Source organism: Apodemus sylvaticus, chromosome 16 (genome assembly GCF_947179515.1).
Source record: "Apodemus sylvaticus chromosome 16, mApoSyl1.1, whole genome shotgun sequence".
NCBI classification, from domain to species: domain Eukaryota; kingdom Metazoa; phylum Chordata; class Mammalia; order Rodentia; family Muridae; genus Apodemus; species Apodemus sylvaticus.
Genome location: NC_067487.1, coordinates 68,673,336 through 68,693,804, shown reverse-complemented (window position 1 = coordinate 68,693,804; position 20,469 = coordinate 68,673,336). Strand labels below are relative to the sequence as shown.

Below are 20,469 nucleotides of genomic sequence, written 5' to 3'. Positions count from 1 at the left end.
TTCTACTTGCTAATGAGTAAGAAATATGCTACTAGTGACCCTACTGAGTAGACTACTAACACCATGTCTGGAGACCATGTGACTAGTGAGGGACTTAACAGCCTGAGGGTAACAAGGACTGGTACAATCACTTTGCAAAATCACTTACAAACAGTCTGTGAAACTGAGCACTCACCAGTCTAATTGGCTCAGGGATTCCAATCCTAGAACATATATTAGCATTACACTGTTGGCCATAAGCAACAGACAATCTAGAAGTTCATGGTCAGATGAACAAATTATCACATATTCACAAGATATTTAAAGGCATTGAAATTGAACAAACTAAGGTTACAGACTATGCATAAACTAGAAAGATAAAGTACATTTGTAAATAAATTATCATTCTTAATAAGCATAATGAAGTCACATGTTCTACAAATATGCTATAATGTTAGAAAATAATACACACAGTAGTCAGTCTAGTAGCTACCTCTTGTTAGAGGAGAAAGAAGGCTCAAGTAGATCCAGCACTGTCATGCTCTAGGTTTAGAGGCTATTTCACATAAGTTTGTGGTACTGTTTTTAACAACTTACATTGTTCTTTTGTAATCATCAAATATATTCTTTGTTTTGTTTCGAGATAAGGTCTCACTATGCAGACCAGGCTAGCCTCAAACTCATAGAAATCCACCTACCTCTGCTTCCCAGAGACTACCATACCTTTAAAAAAAAATAATAATAATAATGTATGATTACTATAATCTGCACATACACCTGTATGCCAGAAGAGGGCACCAGATCCCATTACAGATGGTTGTGAGCCACCATGTGGTTGCTTGGAATAGAACCTCAGGACCTCAGCTTAACTGCTGAGCTATCTCTCCAGCCCCACAAATATATTTATTAAAGGTAAAGAAAAAGTAACTTTATATTAAAACAATCAAATATGAAGCTCATACCTTCAACTATGCTGGATTTGGCAAGAAATCCTGAAGATGTTTTCAGAGCACCATTGAACACCACAAAACTTGCACCTGTCACTGATAACAAATAATAAGTTATATTTTAATCTGTTCACCCTCTGCTGTATTTATTACTCAAAATGTGGAGTTTCTGCATTTCAAATATTTGATAAATGTTATTCTCATAACACATTAAAATACAATAAAACTTAAAAAAAAATTACAATATTGGATAAAATAGTGTTTCAAATGATGGACTACTATAGTATTTAAAATGTTTGTGCTTTTGTTAATGAGCGTGTCATGAATCAAATTCACTTCAGGTGAACATACATTTATAAATCTCTGTGTGAAGAGTGGTTAAAGTACTTTCCTGTGTAAGCATCAAGACCAGAGGTAAGATCCCTGGAACCCATGTAAATCCTGCCTGGGTGTGCTGGCCGGTCTGAGCTCTAGCCTTTGAAGGCAGAGATAGACTCCTTGGACCATGACAACTACCAAGACTAGCCATAGCAACACACTCTGAGTTTCTGAGACCCTCTGTGGTGGTTTGAATAGGAATGGCCCCCAAATTCATGTGTGTGAATGCTTGGCCTGTAGGGAGTATTAGGAGGTGTAGTGGTGTTGGAGTAAATACGGCTTTGTTGAAAGAAAAGCATCTTTGAGTCCTTCTATGTTCAAGCTAGACCTAGTGTGGCAGTCTCCTGCTACTGCCTACAGATCATGTCAAACTCTCAGCTTCTTCTCCAGCACCATGTCTGCCTGCATGCCACCATGTTTCCTGTTGTAATGATAATGGACTAAACCTCTGAAACTGTAATCAAGCTCCAATTAAATATTTTCCTTTGTAAGAGTTGTAGGGGTCAGGGACTGGAGAGATGTCTTAGTGGTTAAGAGCACTAACTGCTCTTCCAGAGGTCCTGAGTTAAATTCCCAGCAACCACACAATCACATGGTGGCTCACAACTATCTGTAATGGGATCCAATGTCCTATTCTGGCGTGTCTAAAAGAGCAACAGTGTACTCACAAGTGTACACATAAAATAAATAAATAAATCTTAAAAAAAAGAGTGGTAGGGGTCATGATGTCTCTTCACAGCAATAAACTCTAACTACAACATCCTGCCTCCCAAGAGGTCTCCACATGTACACCTGTAAAAAGAGTATCTTGGGTATTGCATGGATAAATCACCTCTCAATTAAAAAGCAATGGCCTAGGCAGGAAACAGGAGGTGGAAAATCCGGGAGGCATAAAGAATTCTGGGATAGAGCCAGGTACAAGAGATTCTCCTGGGAAGATGTGAGGAGACAAACACATAGAATCTGAGCGCAGGTAACCAGCCCTGGGGCAGAATGTAGCTTACAATAAATGGGATGTTTTAAATTATATCTAGTCAGAAAAGAGTCCAGCTACATGGTCAATGCATTTGAGTCTGAGTCTTACTTCTGGGAACATGGAGCTGGGAGAAAGAACCAGCACTAACTTCTACACACAGCTTCACACATGTGTACCTACAGGCATGCAAAAGCATGCTTGCATACACAAATAAACACCATACATGAATGAAAAATAGAAAATCAAATATAACTTTGGCAGTAATCTCACCCCTAGAAAGATAACATGCATGTATACAAGGTTATTAATAACAGTGTTTTTTTGTAAGTAGCTGAGGGGTAACCAACTGTGACAATCAGAGAGTTAAATGAAGGATGATTGCCAAATGGAAAGTTATGGAGTCAAAGTTCTTTACTAACATAGAATAGAGGTGTTAAAAACAACAAAGCAAGGGGCACAATGTAACCAGTACTACAAGTTATCTGAAAGATGCATCTTGAGTGTATGTACCCTTGCCTGAATGTGCACAGTATACAAAGTCTCTGGAGAGAGACACAAAACACTGAGCTGGTTTGTTGCCCTTTAACAGGATGCCTAGGTGGTTAAGGGAATACTTTTTTTCACCACAGCATAAATACAAATAGTCTTAATCTTACCACAATGTAAAAAATGTCCTATTAAAAAAATAAATATTTAAAACTCCATAAATTTACAGGCTGTGGAGATGGTTTAGTCAGTAAAGTGCTTGATGTACAGGAATGAAAACATGAGGTCAGAATTCCAGCGCTCATGTAGAAGATTAAAAGTGGTGGTCACAATTATAATCCAGCAGAAGCAGAAGCAGGAAGACCCTGGCCTTACTAGTTCAGAAGCCTGGGTGACCTGGTAGGTAAGACCCTAGCTAAAGACCAAGGTGGCAAGAGAGCTGAAAGCATCCTGTGTAACTCTGATCTCCACATGCACACATGCACACATGCACACATGCACAAACACACACAGAGCTCTTAAATTTTAATTACAAAAATGTCAGTTAATGGTAAGAGGCAAAGTATAAAAGTGTAAAATCAAGTCTGAAACTATGCAACCTATATATTAATAAACAAGAAAATACATTAAAATATCAACAGTGGTCTTATTTGGCAAAGGTGTGTGTTTTGCAGGTAGCCTCTGAGTCCAGAAGAGGACAAATGAAGTCAGGCCTCTGACTCTTAAGTACTGAGCCATCTCTCCAGCACTCACTTCTTTTGACTGCTTTTGAAAATGTATTACAGATGGTATACAACATTACCCTTATAACTGGAAGACAACATTATTAACAGTGAGACCATCAGGCCATTTTAATGTTATCCTGTAATGATGTTATCCTGTAATGATGTATTATTATTGTGAACTGCCTAGCTTTCACTCAACTTCTAATTTGTCAGGCTGTTCACCACAAGACAGGGAACGGCAGCAGCCAGAGCTGAGGCAAATGTCCAGGAGGCTGCTCACTCCACAATCTTCATCATTTCTCCGTCCCCAGTTTCTCGGCCTTATACGTAATTTTTCACCCTTGTCTACCCTGTGACCTCTCAAGCAAAAGGAGCTGAGCAAAAACTGAACAAATGTGAAAACATCTTACTTCAGAGAGAAACTACTGAAAGGAAGATTCTCACACAATGGGATACACTAACGTTGCAAAAAAGAACACACTTCCAAATCTTTACATCAAATGTAGTCAGAAATAAGAATATAAAATAGAAGCAATTTTCAATCTATTGTTTATGCAAGCTGCAATGTTGAGCACACTGTCCATCATTGACTCAGCAAACAGGTGATGGGGGCTGTCCCTCTGAGGGCCTCAGGTGATGGGGGCTGTCCCTCTGAGGGCCTCAGGTGATGGGGGCTGTCCCTCTGAGGGCCTCAGGTGATGGGGGCTGTCTCTCTGAGGGCCTCAGGTGATGGGGGCTGTCTCTCTGAGGGCCTCAGGTGATGGGGGCTGTCTCTCTGAGGGCCTCAGGTGATGGGAGTTGTTCCTCTGAGGGCCTCAGGTGATGGGGGCTGTCTCTCTGAGGGCCTCAGGTGATGGGGGCTGTCTCTCTGAGGGCCTCAGGTGATGGGAGTTGTTCCTCTGAGGGCCTCCTGTGAGGGAGCTGTCTCTCTGAGGGCCTCAGGTGATGGGAGTTGTTCCTCTGAGGGCCTCCTGTGAGGGAGCTGTAAGTTACCTTTCCTTGGCTGGCCAGTGGCACTGTTGGCCTGAGTCTGATAAACTCCATCGCTCTGTACACAGACCAGATGAGAATCTGCTTCTGTACTAAAACTAGCTCCAATACTGATGACGTGCTCATTAGAAGAATTGATTACCTTCATTACCTGAAGGGGGTAAACACATGTGTTAGGAAACATTTATGTCTAGCCTAGAAGATTAACTTCATAATTACCAAACTTTATTCTGAACAACTCCTTGGGAATTTAACAAAGATAGACAGGCAGACAGACAGGCAGGCAGGCAGGAAGGCACTCAGGTCCTCAATTAATAGATAAAACAATTTAAAAAAGGATGAAAAACTGGGTCAAACAAACTCTATTAACACATTTTAAAAATATAAAAACATGTTCTTATGAATTAGATATCCTGATTCCAAACAAACAAACAAATTCTAGTCTCAGGACCTCCTCTGTTTAAATGTCTTTAAATGAGGATAATGCAAGTACACTTACATCACTGTACTTTTTTCGAGGTATTTTTATACAGCTTTTTCCCATTTCCATATGAATCAACAGCTGATCGATGTTATGCAATGTATACTGGTAATTTCGAAGATCCTACATAAAATGATAGAAGTTCCATCAACATTCAGCCATCCACTAAACACTCCCATCAGCATCTGCAGTTTAAATCTTCTGACAGTCCTATGAAAATGCTACACACAAAGACAGTCCCAACTTGAAAAGCAAAACACCTCCCCCCAAGAAAATGCCACAAACTAATTTTTCCAACTACTTCTCAAAAGTAATGAAGACTATTGTCAGAAGGAAGTTTACAGTGTGGAGACTGCTCTCCTTTCCTGTCACAACTCTGCTAAAATAGGAAGTCACTCTGTGTAAGTGTCCCCAAGGCTCCTATGTTAAGGGCTCCTTCCCTTCCAGTGCTGCGTGGAAGAGGGGGAATGTCTAGGAGGTAAGGCCTCAGGAGCAGAGGACTCTCAGGATCCCAGACCCTGTCAGCTCCTGTTTGCTTCCAAGCACTATGCCTGCTTCCTCCACCAAGCACTCCCTCCAAAAGCTACCAGGGCCTAAAGCAGAGCCCCATGAACCTGAACGGAATCTTCCGAAACACAGCCCCAGAACACTATCCCATTTTTGAAAAGGTAACAGAAAACTGAGAGGCTTCGAACTGGCTGTCGATGGAATCTGAAAGCAGGTCTCCTAAAACTTGCATATAGTAACATATGGACACGATGACCAGGGCAGGGGAGGAAGAGAACCTCGGAGGTCACCTCGCCCATGCTTTCCTACGACAAACGAGGACACCAAGACCAGACTCTGTTGGAAATCACAGCGCTGATCTAGTCAATGTCAGAGGTTTAAATTAGGAGACACTATATTCTAAAAAGCAGAGTTCATTTATGTTAAGTAGTTTAGGACTTATAAATGTGCCTTCAAATACCAAGTACTCCAAATTAAAATGGACAAATAATGTAGGTGAAATGTACTAAATAAACACTTGAAGAAACTGTATTTCAAACAACACAATAGTTCAGTTACTTACAACAAGTAAGTTCATAATAGTATGTCCGATTTCTCCAAAAAGAGGTTTCCTGCCTCTGACACTTGTTAGAGGTGCAGGGTAAGCTGCACGTGGGAAAGAGTAATTGGTTACTATCAACAATAACACAAAGTCCAAAGCTTATTAGTTTTATTTTTTTTCCAAACAAAAAGTACACATACATATCACTCAGTCAGTTATCAGAGAAAAGTAAAAGATTCCTATGCAGCTTCTAGATACACTAACTGGAAAGCTTACATAGACTGTCTTATTGAAATCCTATAACAAGCAAGGGTGTCTATACCTACTTACAGATAAAAAAAAAAATTGAAACAAAGATAAACAAACTTGCTTATTTAACTGTTAAAAAGATTTGAAGCTGGGCTTTTCTGACTCCAAAGCATTTATTTTTTTTAATCTTACTTCTATAAAATCCCCAATAAAGTTTTTATAATTTAAAGAAAAATACAAAAGTATTATAACTTACCATTTGCTAGGGAGTGATGGCACACACCTGTAATCCCAGCATTTGGGAGGCAGAGGCAGGCAGATTTCTGAGTTTGAGGCCAGCCTGGTCTACAGAGTGAGTTCCAGGACAGCCAGAGATGCACAGAGAAACACTGTCTCGAAAACAAAAACAAAAAAACAAAACAAAAAAAAAACCTTAGCAGTTTAGTCTTTTCTTTTGTGGTGCTAGGGATTGAACCCAGGACCTTGTACATTCAAGGTAAGCAATATACAAGTGAAGTATAACCCCAGTCCCCAAATTCAAGACTTTAAAGACTTTACACTTAATATTACGTTGTGGTAATTGAAAAATTGTAAAAAATTAAATTCTGACTTTGATAACAGGGGTTCCTTACTATTTAAAAAAATTTGATTCTATTATGAAACAAATGAACTTTAATCTCATATTTTGTATGCAATCCTGAGAATTGTACTCTGAGCCAGTGTTTTCTTTATCCAGCCCAGTGTTTTGTGGCTGATAATAAAATCTGAATGCTGTTTTTAGTGAAGATTAGGACAATATACTAGTTAGCCATCAATCACTGTGAGGCATATAATCCATAGGTGTGTATAATCCAGTAGCTTCAACAGAAGCACCTAAAAATACTGAGACTGGTTTCCTTACAGTGATGTTTAGATCATGGAGCGGTGAGGATCTTTCAGAAGAGTGCAGGGTTGAAACTGCAGAGCTGTGTAACAGCGACTGTAGAGTCACCAGCAGAGATTAAGGAGCCTCAACAATGTTTGCAATTGTTGCAGTCAGCTAGACCTTAGGTGGACTGACACTGAAGTCAGTGATGCTCGTGCTGTTTAGATATGACTTGGATTTTTACAGAATTTATGGGATAGTCAATAAAAAAAGTTAAAGTACCAAGATTCTGGATGAACATAGCTTTCTCAGATCAGCAGCCACCTGGTTATGCGTCATTAGTCATAGAACTGTAATACAGATCACACTAAGCCACAGCCTGCCCAGTGTCATAAGTAAAATTACCTCTAACCACTTCTAAGGGATGCTCATCATTCCTAAAAGGATGAGGTTAGAAATTCAGCATTTACATTAATTGTGTCCTTTATAGTTTTCTTGACTTTTAACACTAATTGTGTTTTTACCAGTCTTTAGACATCTTTCCCATGTGTGCATTCTGAAATAAAAGTATCTTTTATTTTTCCCAACACTAAATTGTAACTAAGATAATACATAATAAATTATTTAAATCAAGTTCCTCATAATTAAATACAATTTGCTACAGGTACTACAACAACAAAACCTTTTTTAAAAAAATCCAGGAATAAAGGTACAGATTAATTTTTAAAGTATAGGATTAGAAACAATTTTGAAATGACAAAAATAATCATATATAAAATAAATATATTTTATTTATAATATATAAATTATAACTGACCATTATAATTGTGCTAGAATCTTAATCTGTGTCTAAGGTAGGCATGTCAACACACACACACACCTGCATGTAGGTGATGTCTTTATAGCACTTCTGAGTAATTAGGAAAACCTTAGGAACACAGAGGTTAAAGTGAGGAGTGGAAAGCTAAGGAAATGGCAACCGGCATCTCTAACTCACTCCTCTAAGTCTTCAAGCCTTGACCTCATCAGCAAGGGTGATACAGCACTACCCCTAAGACTCACTTGCTTGTGTGCAAGCAGGGGACACTAATTTGCCTATTATGTAGTTAAAAGACAACTATCAACAATACATGATTTTAAGAACACTTATACAAAAGTAATAACGTGAAGAATGTTTTGCTTTGAAAGACTCCAGCACGGTGCTGCAAGCCTGCGTCTCTGCACGTGCAGCAGAAGATGGGGCCCAGGCCATCTCATTAGCTTCATCATCAGCTCATCAGGAAGTTTAAGGGCTGAGAGTGCCTTCAGTTATGAGACCCTGTCTCAAAAAATTAAATTTTAAGGTAAGTCATATAATTTATGAGCATCCTAATAGCTCATGGAACACCACTGTCACATTCTAGCTTGGTATAAGAGCATTGTCTTGGAAACTTAAAAATACACCAAATCAAAAGCAGTTCTATTGATCTAGTAAAAAACAGCTTGACCGGGTCCCCTGAGTCTACTGCTTTATCTTCAGTGTATTTGAAAATACGACATTATTTTCAAACTTACCTTTGTACTCTGCTCCCAATCTCAACATTAAACGCATAGGAAAAACCTTTGCCCAGGGGATTTCCAGCTTCTGGATAAGAATACCACAGAGAAAAGGATCCCTTGGTACTGGGAGATCATCGAGTTTCTGAAAGGTAGGTGTAATAAACAGGAACCCTCCATGATCCTTGCTATTGAGAAAACTCTCAGTGAAGGTCAGATTGTCCAAGTTTTCTATGTACTTTCCTGGAAATAATATTATTAGTAAAAAATATTTTAAGTTGTAATACTATTATTTTGATAAAACATCCTGAGTCTGACTGTCCTAATATACATTTTCTTAAGTAAAAGCAATACAAAGATCTATGTTGTTCTTGTTGTCTTTCCACTCTTACAGAAGCCTCTCTTTGGACGGGTAGAATGACATAGCTCAAGAATCCCTAAGGCCCTAGACTCACTTTATGGCATCCTAAAAACATTACGAAGGTGACGTGGGTTGCTGAGCCACTCCTGGAGATTGGGTTGCAACTATAACAAAAATTTCAAAGTATTTCCAGGTTATAATATCTTAATTTTTTTCTCCTTTGTGCATGGCAATAAGAAAAATTACTCCCCTCTCCAATGTACTATAGATAAGTACATAGATACATCTGGAAAACCAAGGATGCCAAGGTATTTCCACTAATAATTTTTTTTACATACAGAAAATAACATTTTCTACATATAGACATTTCTCACATAAAAGTCTAGATTTAGAGAAATCAATGATGATTAGCTCTTTGTAGATTTCTTCACAAAATAAATCTTCAGTACAACTAGCATAGCTGAAATATAAATGCCTTTAACTAGTTTTCCACTCCTAGTCTCAGCAGTCCAAAATAAAATAGTAATAAACAAATATACCTTTTAAAGCATCCTTATATATGGTGATGAACAGTCTGAAGATGTCCTTAGGAACTGTATCCTCATTTGGCAAACATAGCAACAGGATAATAATTTCTGCCTGTCCCAGGCCATGCAATCCATTGGTTGAGAAGTACCAATATTTATCTGAGGAATCTTGAGAAATAATGACATACAACTATAAATGTCAATTTTTATTAATTTAAAAGCTAAACATTGCTTTTGCATAACGCACCAATTTAACCAATTTTTAAATTCTCTTAATTAAAAACCTTGAAGCGTTTAGGATTCATGTATGAAAGAACCAGAGATTGTCACAGGAGACAAGAAGTACCGGTAAACACATGGGAGTACAGGGTGTACTGACATGCCGGAGAGCACTGCCTGCAGAGCGGCCATTGTTTCAGAGAGGGGAAAACAATGAATGCGCTACTGAATAGTTAAGATTATTTATGATTGAGGATGATTCACTTCTTTAATTTACTTTAACTAGGTCACATCACTGACCCGGCATTTAAGAAGCAGAGGAGGGAAGGCTGCCACAGCTTTGAGGACTGCCTGATCTACATAGTTTCAGGCCAGCCAGGAATATGCACTGAGCCCTTGTGTGAAAAGGAAAGAAAAGAAAGAGGAAAAGGTCTTTATTGCTACCAAGTTGATTTCATTTACCATAGTTCGATTTATCTAAAAGGTATGACAGATAACAGTTATACACTAAGCATCAAAATATACTTCAGCTGGGCCGAGAAGGCAGCCCAGCAGCAGAATGCTTAGCTCCTGTACGTGAACATCTAGGTTGAATCCCCAAGAGAGAGAGGAGGAAAAGGAGGGGTCTGGAGAGGGGGAGAAGCAGGGAGAGGGAAAAGGAACATGAATAAAACCAAACCACCACAGCGAAGCTGATGCTGCAGTCCCAGCACTCCACAGGTGGAGGCAGGGAAACCTCAAGTCTGAGGCCAGTCTCTGTTCTGTTTAGAATCATGTGGTCACATTTGGCTGAGAAGAGGATTCACTATTTGTCTATCAAAATGTAACATGAAGATATAATCACTTTAGATATCTTTACTACAACATAACTAGAAAAAAAATGAATCTCTACTTACAGAATACCAATTTGACATTCACAAGTAGGTTTGCATTTAGAACAAATGTGGCAGGAGGAAATCCTTCACCTTCAAGAAGCAAAATGATCTGCTCATGAGATGGATGTTCTTGTACTACAGGCACTAAACAGCAGAAATATATTAATCAGGACAAATAGCCTCCCAAATATACTTGCAATGAAAAAAATGTATACATTTATCAAGAAAATTGAAAAAACAAAACAAAACATGTTTCCTGAAACCAATTCCCACTCTGTTCAATAATTACATATTCAGTTTTACCTTTCTACCCACTAAATGCCTAATGAATACAACTCTGATTAAACACACACACACACACACACACACACACATATATATATATATATATATATATATATATATATATATACATATACATATATAAAACACCTACACAAACACACACACATTCAATTATCATTTATGTATTAAAGTTTTATACTTCTCAAGTTTTAAAACAAACACTTTTATCAAAAGTGGATTCTAGGTCGTGCAAAATGGCTCAGTGGGTTAAATCACTTGTTATGCAAGTTTCCTTCCCTAGAACTTACTGTAGAAGGGAACTGCCCAGCCCCCAGAGCTGTCCTCAGCCTTCCACACACATGGTGTGGGATACACCCACACACTCCCACACATATGTCCATTAAAGTGGATTCTAATTTCTGAAGAGCGTCTACAGTCAAGTCTCCTATGCTGCTGGCTGCCATATGCCTGTCAGTGACATGTAGCCACAGCAAAGCAAAACTTGACAACCAATCAGAAAATATGCGTGATATTCCCAGAAGAGACCTTAAACACTTTTGTCTCCAGAGGTAAGCTCACAAAATGTCTCCTATAGGCAACAGAGTAATAGTAAGTTTCTCTTCTCTATGCTGACAGGAAACAACAGCTCATGCAGTTTCAGGATGTAGTACAGTGTGTGAGGTAACAGGCAACTCTGAGGTGGGAGGACTTGGAGGTAAAGTCAGTCGCAGGAGCTCCAGCTCATCTGCATTCTCTTTTTACAAAGAAATATAGAGACCCAAAGAGATCAACTAACATGTTTAAAGTCATACATGAAATAAGTAGATGATGATGACCTAAAATTCCAAGTTTTGTCATTGAATTTAATGGTATTTCTTTGGGAAGCTTCTTTAAAAAATAAAATAAAATACAAAAGCTAGAGTTAAAACTCAAAATACAAACATTTCAGATGAGTTTCCTCGTTGTGTTAGACTTTAATTCATCCTAAATCAGAGACCTACATGCAATAAATGACTCAAAAATTTAAATCACTTTGGATTTGTTTTATACAAATAAAACTTTCTATAAGCTAAATTTATCACCCCTTATATATAGCATAACAAAAATGCTTAAGTTTTTAAGATGCATTTTACATACTAGAGACAAAATTCCTATGTTCTCTTTAAAAAGTTATTTTTCCTTAAAGCATCTATGGTAGCTCACACCTGCCTTCTCACAGCCTGGTCTACACAGCAAGTTTCATGGTAGCACACAGCTGCATAGACCTTATCTTGAAAATTGCAAACTAAAGATTCTTTTTCACTTTTAAGTAGCTACTATCCTACCTGATCCATCTTCTCCAGATGTGGCGAGAAGGGGAGGCAAGCCAGTGTCATCATCTGGCAGGAGACTAATGCTACTGCAGACACATTTGGCAACCCCACACAGTAACCTGTAGTCTGAAATGCTAGCAACAGGCAAGCCAGTGTTGGCAGGGACAACAGTAGGAGTAGATGGCTCCTCACTGTCCACAAAAACATCATCTTCGAGTGTGAAAGGGCCAGGCATGGGCAAGCCTTCGGTGCCTGTGTTCCCTGGCAGTCTTTCCACAGGTGCAGTATGACAAATTGGACTCTGGGTTATCTCACTTCGTATAATGCCTCCTAAACCATTGTTTGATTTTTCCACTGTAGGAGAATGGGTATGATCCACTTTATTTATCATCTATAAAATATAGAATAAAAATTAAATCAGTCCATATCCTCTGTTCAAGAATGAAATGTTGACCTCTATAACCAAAAATATTTTAACAAAAATAAAAGAAACCAATATAGGCTTCTAGAGATGAATTTCCCAAGAAATGAAGGCCATTTTGCTTCTTTAAGTTCAGGGTATACCACACTAAGGAGCACAAAGGTTCAGTTGATGACTGTACCTACTACATTACACAGTGACCAACTTCAGCTCAATTCAAGGCTTTTGCCTTCTTAAAACCTGACAGCCTGGAGGGCTGGGGGTGAAGAAAAAGGAAGGCAGCAAAGGAGTGGCGTCGAAGAAGAGTAGAGAGAGTCCACAGCAGCAATCACCGGGAAAAAAATACCGCCACGTCTTCTTCGCCAAAGCCTCTTTTAGACTATCCAAAATAAATCTTAAGGGGGAAGAATTCATGACGACAATGACAACAACGATGAGTGTATTTACTCATCTGTTTTGTTGGAACAGTAACTGAAAGTAGGTGTGAGCTAAGGACTACACCAACTTTCCTAACTCTGCCTACCTACAAAATCTACTCAATAGCCTTCACTTGCAGATGGAATAGATCACATGACTTCTGCTTACACCTAGTACATCTGTGTAAATGTAAGCATAAATATCACCAACACTTTCCTGAATGTATAGAAACCATTAAGTTAATATTAATCTAAATTAAAATATGACTATAAAGTTGCAGTTTAGAGAATGCTGAAGTTCACAACATCCTTTTAGAGGGACACTGAGGTCCTAGATTTTCTTCATAAAAATCAATAGAATATATCACAGCATACTACATGTGGAAGGAAAGCAATGCCACTCTCTACTGACTGAAATGATCTGGTCTTTAAAATATTATCTCATGTATTACATATATTGCATATATTACATAGGCTTATATATTACATAGTTTTAAAAATAGTTCTACTTTTTAAAACTTATGTATGTTATATATGTATGTATTATGCTTTGCTGCATGTATACCTAAATGCGAAAAGAGGACATCAGATGTCCTTATAGATTGATGGTGAGCCACCATGTGGTTGCTGGGAATTGAACTCAGGACCTCTGGAAGAGCAGCCAGTGCTCTTAACTCCTGAGCCATCTCTCCAGCCCCTATCTTTTTAATTAATAAATATTTTGAAGTTTTTTCTATCTCAGTTTTAAAAATAGTAATTATAAACACATATAACCCACATAACCCATACTTTGGGGATCTCTGTAACATTTAAAGCTTATAAAGAGGATCTGAGGCTTTTGTTTAAAATTAAGAATCATTGCCTAAAACTAACATTTAAGGGGTAAAAACCAGGGCTGGAGGGACAGCCTGCAACTATGAGTGCTTATTCCTCTTACAGAGGACCAGAGTGTGATTACCAACACCCGCACCAGGCTCCAGCTCCAGGGAATCCAATGCCCTCCTCTGTCCTCTGTGGGTATCTACACATACATGTACACACCCACAGAGCTAGACATACATACATATAAATTAAAACTAAGATAAGTTTTTTATTTAAAAAAATAAATAGAATCTATTAACAATGTCAATCGAAGCGTATCTCAGACTGAGGGGACCCAGACTCCATAGTAAAGTGAGTATGAGTACACAAAAGCTATCTTTACGTGTAGTATAGCTTACGGAAGGGTAATAGCACGATAGCTAAAGAAAAGTTCACACTTTTATTAAAAACACTTTAGTACTAAAAAATGCTAATGACCATTTTGAGCTGTTGGAAAAATGAGGCCAACAGACCTGCTGTATCAGCACTTCCCACAATCTTCAACTCAGAAATAATGTAGTTTGCAAAGTGCAATAAGGGAAGCAAAATAAAGCAAAATACGCATATACATTTTTTTCTAGGCAAACTCAAGGCATCCAAAGGATAAGCACACTAATAATGACATGAAGAATTATGATTTAACTAATGTTATTTAGATTCCTTACTGTGGGCGCATCAGGTAAGCCAGGACTAAAGTCATCAGAACATCTTTTACTTCCAGATGATAATTTCATAGTATCTGCAACTTCACCATTTGGCAGTATTCCATCTGCAAACCATACTCTCTTCTGTTCTCGGGAACATGGTCCTAACATGATGAGTTGGAAAAGTGAGTTGGGTTATTTGGCAATACGGCAGGATTATAACACCAAATAGAATCCTTCTGCTAGTCACCTGCAAGTCCTCTATTCTCAGAGAAGCCTAGGAAAATGACTTCTCTAATTCATAGCCTGAAAAGAGTCCACGCCTATCTAAGCCACACTGAGAGCACCAGAACAGTGGTGGCCATGGGAGTCACATGCTCTGAAAGGAAAGGAGAATTTTATACCTTATGCACAGTGGGGAAGATACAAGGCCTCTACTACTGAAGCCAGGTATCCATGGAGCAGCGTTAAGCCAGCCTTCCATCGCTGAAACAAACCTCTGAGAAAATGACTCAAGAGTTTCTGAGGTTTCAGCCCAAGATGGCTTAGCTCCATTTCCATGGCTTGTCACGAGCTAGTACAAGCCATGAGGAAGATGCGGCAGAGCAGAGCAGAGCAGAGCTGCTCACCTCAGGGTGCCCAGGAAGCAGGCAAAGACACTATAAGGAAAAGGCAACAAAACAGATTCTTCCCAGGGCACACGCCAGTGACCTACTTCCTCCAGTTAAACCCCGCCTTCTAGTTCCCACCCCTCCCAAAAGGTCATGGGATTATGAAGCCAACAATAGAGTAGTAACACACTGAAAAGCCCGAAACCTTAGAAATCCAGTCACTTCCTAAAGCCTCATTTGTGCACAATGTACTGGGGACTACGCCTTTAACATATACGCCTCGGGGGGACACATTAGAGTCAAACCATAGCAAGCAGTTACTGAATACACCTTAAGAGTTGAGTAAGGTACAGGGATGAAGAACAGACCAGGACCTAGAAGGTAAGTGAAGAAAATCACAGATAACAGAAAGAAAAAGGCTGAAAAAAAGTGTGAAACTGGATCACTCATGTATTCAAGAGGTCTCTTTGTCTCTTCACTGTGCAGACAGCAACACTGTGGTTCTTATAATATGGGTCATAAACCTTACTCATACGCATTACCCTTTCCTGTCAGATCTGGAGAAAATATTTGTTTAAAAGTAGGAAGACTTATGTTGCTGCTGTTGTTGGAAAGCATCTAGACAAAAGTTACAAGAATTAAAATTAGATGATTTTAGAACATAAAAACACAAGAAGTTTCATGTCTACTTTTAGAATGGAGAAAATAATGAAAAAAACTGGAATTAAGTACATGTATTTGTAACATGAGTGGATGTATTAAACAAGGTACCTTTCTTACATTTACAATAGTCCAATAATAATTTAGATTATCTATTCAAGAACATACAAATCACTTTATACACAAATTTATTATCTTTAGGGTTAAAATATACAATTTCATTACTGTATCTCCATTCAGATATTATAAATAGAAAAGCCACTGAACAACAATCTAAGTCCCCCCAACTCAACTGTCAGAGAATCAAATTTATCTTTGACTGATATTTATAGATATTTTCTAAAACATCACAGACTTTGCTTCCAAACAATGTCTGCAAATATCTACTGGCCTTGTAGAAGTTGACAATAGCCACAGACTAGAACAAACAAGCAGAAAATTCAAAGGTTTAAAATAGATGTTATGATAGTGCATGTCTGTAACCAATGACTCATGGTGGGTTACTTCAGTTCAGAAGCTTGGACTAGCTTGAGTTTTAAAAACGAAAGACAAATAAATAATAGTTTGTTATTGTTGTAAAATATACACTTAAAGAGAAGTTTTTAAAGAGTTATTTACTGGTTACCACTAGAACCCAAGGCCCCATTCTACACCTAGCTCTTGCATGCTAGGCTGAAAGTCTAGAAAGTACAAATCCTAACATTGTCTTCTTGCTTACTGGCTGTGGTCAGAATATGCCAAGGTAGGGACTGGTGGAAAGGGAGGCCTAAATACAGGAAGGGATGGGATTATTTGTGCCCTAATTCCTGCTAGGATTCTTGTAGCAGGAGCAGCAGCAACAGAACCAGCAGCAGGACCAGCAGCACCAGCACCAGCACCAGCACCAGCACCAGCAGCACCAGCAACCAGCATCAGAACCAGCAGCAACAGCAGCAGCAGCAGTTACACTGCAAGTCCCATGACTTTCTGCACTCCTAATATCAAATCTAGAACTCTCCCTCAGTCAGCTATAAGACTCCTTGATGCTTCCAGTATTGCTATATGACACTTTCCCAGAGGTCACACAGCTTTAGTCATATAGTGCTTTAGCCTTCAACACCCAGGTCTGAGAGCTAAGCACCACCAGGTACCCCTCTCTGATGCTAGCACTGCCTTCTCCCCTTCCATCTCCCCAATCCTAGTGGAGGTGGTTGCTTCCTGCAGTTATGTAAGTCTGAGACTGACTCCTAAGCATATTTCCAGTCTCCATCATGTACATATAGCCAATTCCTTGCAGATATCTCCAACACAGAATTGGTTTCTCTGTTCTGTTTGGATCCTGACTACTAGAGTATTTCTACTTAAATAACTCATTCTTGGTGTAAACCACAGCAGTTTACTCTGTTACCTTCAACATTTGGTTGTTTCAATGCTGAGATGGGCAAAGTTGTAGGTGAAGGTGTACTGGATGTTTGGGTCTCCTGAAGTGGCTGGGCACTGGCACATTCATTAGAATGATTAGACTTAAGACAAGAACCACCTGGACTCATCATCCTTTCAAATGCCTGAGCTATAAAGGGGAAAGAATAGTATTAAAAACTTTATTGAACTTCCTAGTACGCTGTAATAAATATTTGATTTTTCAAGTTACAAGGAGAAAGAAATAAATGGCTAATCAAGAGAAAGTGGCACTTGGCAAAGATGTCCAAGTGACTAATATTTAGTTGACAGCACTCTACTTTGATAAGCTATAAATGAGTTATTTCAGTACTTTTAGTTGTTGTATGCTTGATATCCACTATAGAAAATCATCTTTATTGAATACAAGTGTCTATTTTTCCCTTTTACTGCTAGGATCTACTAGCAGCATACTCCAGAGTAAATATTTAAGACCTAAATGATTATTTTCTTGATCCTCATTTTAAAGCCATTTAAAAATGGCTTTGTTTGTTTTGGAGGGTTGTTTTGAGACAAGGTCTCTCTGAGTAGCCCTGGCTGTCCTGGAACTCACTTTGTAGACCGGTTGGCCCTGAATTTAGAGATCTGCCTGCCTCTGCCTCCCGGGAGCTGGGGTTAAAGGCGTGCACCACCACCCCAGCTTTTATGCTTTATGGCTTTCTAACTATAGCAGAGCTCAGGGTTAGGCTCCATGGCCTGTCTCACCTCCTACAGCCACTGATTCACAAGGAGCAGCAACCTGAGCCTTGGTCCTGCAAGCTAAGCAAGTTCAGCTTATGATGTCTGCTCTTTCCTCTGCCTAGAATGCTCTCTCCACAGGTTCTCACACAGACCCAGTCTATTTCTTTCAAGTCTTTTCAAGTTTCATATATCATATTATCATAAAGCATTATTATGGCCACTATCTTTGAACATTTTAACTTTAAATTTAGGGTATTATTACCATCTGATGGCTTCTCTGTTTACTATTTATCTCCACATTCAAAAATCCCACTGTCAACATAACATCTATTTTGTTGTCAGCTAGAGCTCCAGAATACAGAATAGTTCTTAAATACCACTGAATAATACTTCAATAAGAAAAAGGAACAGTACTGGCAACAGCATCTTCAGCACTTCTCCAAACTGAATGATCATAAGTGCTGTCACTGCTACAACCTTCTTTAATATCCTGGAATGACAGCGCTCTCAGAAATCACTCCACTAGCTAGTAAAATACATATACAGGTTTATATTCCGGATCCAAATCTACCTGACAGTATTCACATACAGCTAAAACTCATGCAATCCCGGCAGCTTTCTCAACACTCACAATCTCTACTCAGTCTTTTCTTCCATGCCTTTACTGAATGTACCTCACAACCTGAGTCAACTTTTTCATGTCTGATAACACTGTTTACATGATCACTTCAGTCAGTTTCTAGCCTAGAGCTGGCATTTTCTTGTAACAATCATTGATAGCTCCCTTAAAAAAACTATGTAAGATATGGATATACAATAAAACAGTTTTCTAACAACTTCACTCAACACATTCGTGTGTGTGTGTGTGTGTGTGTGTGTGTGTGTGTGTTGATGGGAATTAAACCTGTGGTCTTGTACATGCTAGGCAAGCACTCTACTATTGAGTAACATTTCCATTCCTCTACATTATCTTTGAGAGACCAAACTTTTATCTCGATATTCTATGAAGTCTCTTTAATGAGCATCCTCCTCCTCTCTTGGACTCTATAGTTATAATGTCTCTTCCCAAAATTGGACCATAAATTCCAATAATCATGGCTTTTTAAATAGAAACTTTTAGGTGGGAGCTTGCTATGAAGTTTAAATTCTAGCAAACTGCTTGGGTTAATAGCTACAGAAACAGTGCAAAAAGGAAAAACAATTATAAGCATGTAGCTTTTTCATAAACAATGGCAATGACATAAAAATATTTTTTAGTTATATTCTATTATCTTCCAGAGTATAGATCAACAGCAGGGAGTATAAAGCTTACCTCAAGCTAACAGACTCACACCAGAGCTTTTTGGAGAATTGCTGAAAAAATATTATCTTCATTCAAAAGAGAAAGACAAATTATTATCAGGTATTTATTCTCCTAGATAACAGGAGCTAGTTCACAGGCCTGGTCAAAAAAAGGGTCAAGGAATTCTCATTGGGAATTAAATGTCAACAAATCTCTGAAAATGTAGGAACTGCTTGAAAGAGCAGACATGTATCTAGAGATGAAAGCATAATATCACACACACACACACCCTGTGGGAACTCAAGACCATCAATTCCACTGCTGAAAATGGAAACTAACTAGAGAGCCGAGAAACAATGGGAAGCACGCACATGACATTCTAAAACTAAGAAAGAAAGAGGAGACCGAAATATGCACACAGCATGGTGTTCTATGAGTTTATAAAATCATATATAAGTCCTTATCGTCATTCTCATTTCAGGCAACTATCTAACAGGTGACAACTACGACCTTGCCTTCTAGATTAATATATAATCCTGAGCACCAATATGATGGCTACTTTTATGACTGTCTCCATTAAGATGATGAGGATGACAGTGACGATGAACTAGTAGGCAGATGAAATGCAGCATTCGGGGACTTGGTACCTGTTAAAGGGCAATGAACTGCCACTCCAGAACCTGAGTGCTTCCTTTCCAGACCAGCAGTGTTAATTGTGAGAATACAACAAAAAGAGAAACCAAGTCTTGGGATGTCCCACCTAAGCCAGATAAGGCAACACTAGGTCCTTGCCTTAAGAAAATAAACAAGTTTATCTTTGTCACAATCCAGTTATTCTTAATATATATTCACTTAATGGAAGAAAACATGTCAGTTAATACTCACCTTTATTAATAGTCTCATAGCAGATCACACATACTCTTGCTTCCTTTTCTAGATACTGAAGCTTACATTTCCTGTTACAACAGACACCACAAAATACCTATAAAGAATAAAATACTAAATTTGTTTTTGTCTCAAGCATATTTAAATCTAGTAGAGGCTCAAATCCTAGTTAGCTGAAACTTACTTTCTTACTTTATTATATGATCCATTTTTTCTAGTCACCACAACCATAAATATAACTATTTAATGATCTTTTTATAGTTAATCTTGACTGTCAAGGTTAAGTGGAATGAGAGATGACTAGGAGTTCTGGGTGTGTCTATGAAGGTTT

General features: G+C 38.5%; 1 protein-coding gene across 5 annotated transcripts in view; it reads right to left on the bottom strand.

The window, feature by feature from the left end:
* Zfyve16 (zinc finger FYVE-type containing 16) overlaps nucleotides 1-20,469 on the bottom strand; it is a 44,749-nt gene that overhangs the window by 10,809 nt on the left and 13,471 nt on the right. For 3 of the 5 annotated variants that reach the window (XM_052159408.1, XM_052159407.1, XM_052159406.1), the window contains 11 exons: nucleotides 20,139-20,235; nucleotides 17,241-17,402; nucleotides 14,604-14,746; nucleotides 12,253-12,631; nucleotides 10,664-10,786; nucleotides 9,561-9,716; nucleotides 8,679-8,903; nucleotides 6,032-6,114; nucleotides 4,981-5,085; nucleotides 4,485-4,632; nucleotides 942-1,022 (listed from right to left, as the gene is read on the bottom strand). In XM_052159408.1, the coding sequence (XP_052015368.1) occupies nucleotides 942-1,022; nucleotides 4,485-4,632; nucleotides 4,981-5,085; nucleotides 6,032-6,114; nucleotides 8,679-8,903; nucleotides 9,561-9,716; nucleotides 10,664-10,786; nucleotides 12,253-12,631; nucleotides 14,604-14,746; nucleotides 17,241-17,402; nucleotides 20,139-20,235 (1,702 nt within the window). Of the gene's footprint in view, nucleotides 1-941; nucleotides 1,023-4,484; nucleotides 4,633-4,980; nucleotides 5,086-6,031; nucleotides 6,115-8,678; nucleotides 8,904-9,560; nucleotides 9,717-10,663; nucleotides 10,787-12,252; nucleotides 12,632-14,603; nucleotides 14,747-17,240; nucleotides 17,403-20,127; nucleotides 20,236-20,469 lie in introns of those variants that run through there. The other 2 variants (XM_052159409.1, XM_052159411.1) reach the window with 2 other exon arrangements.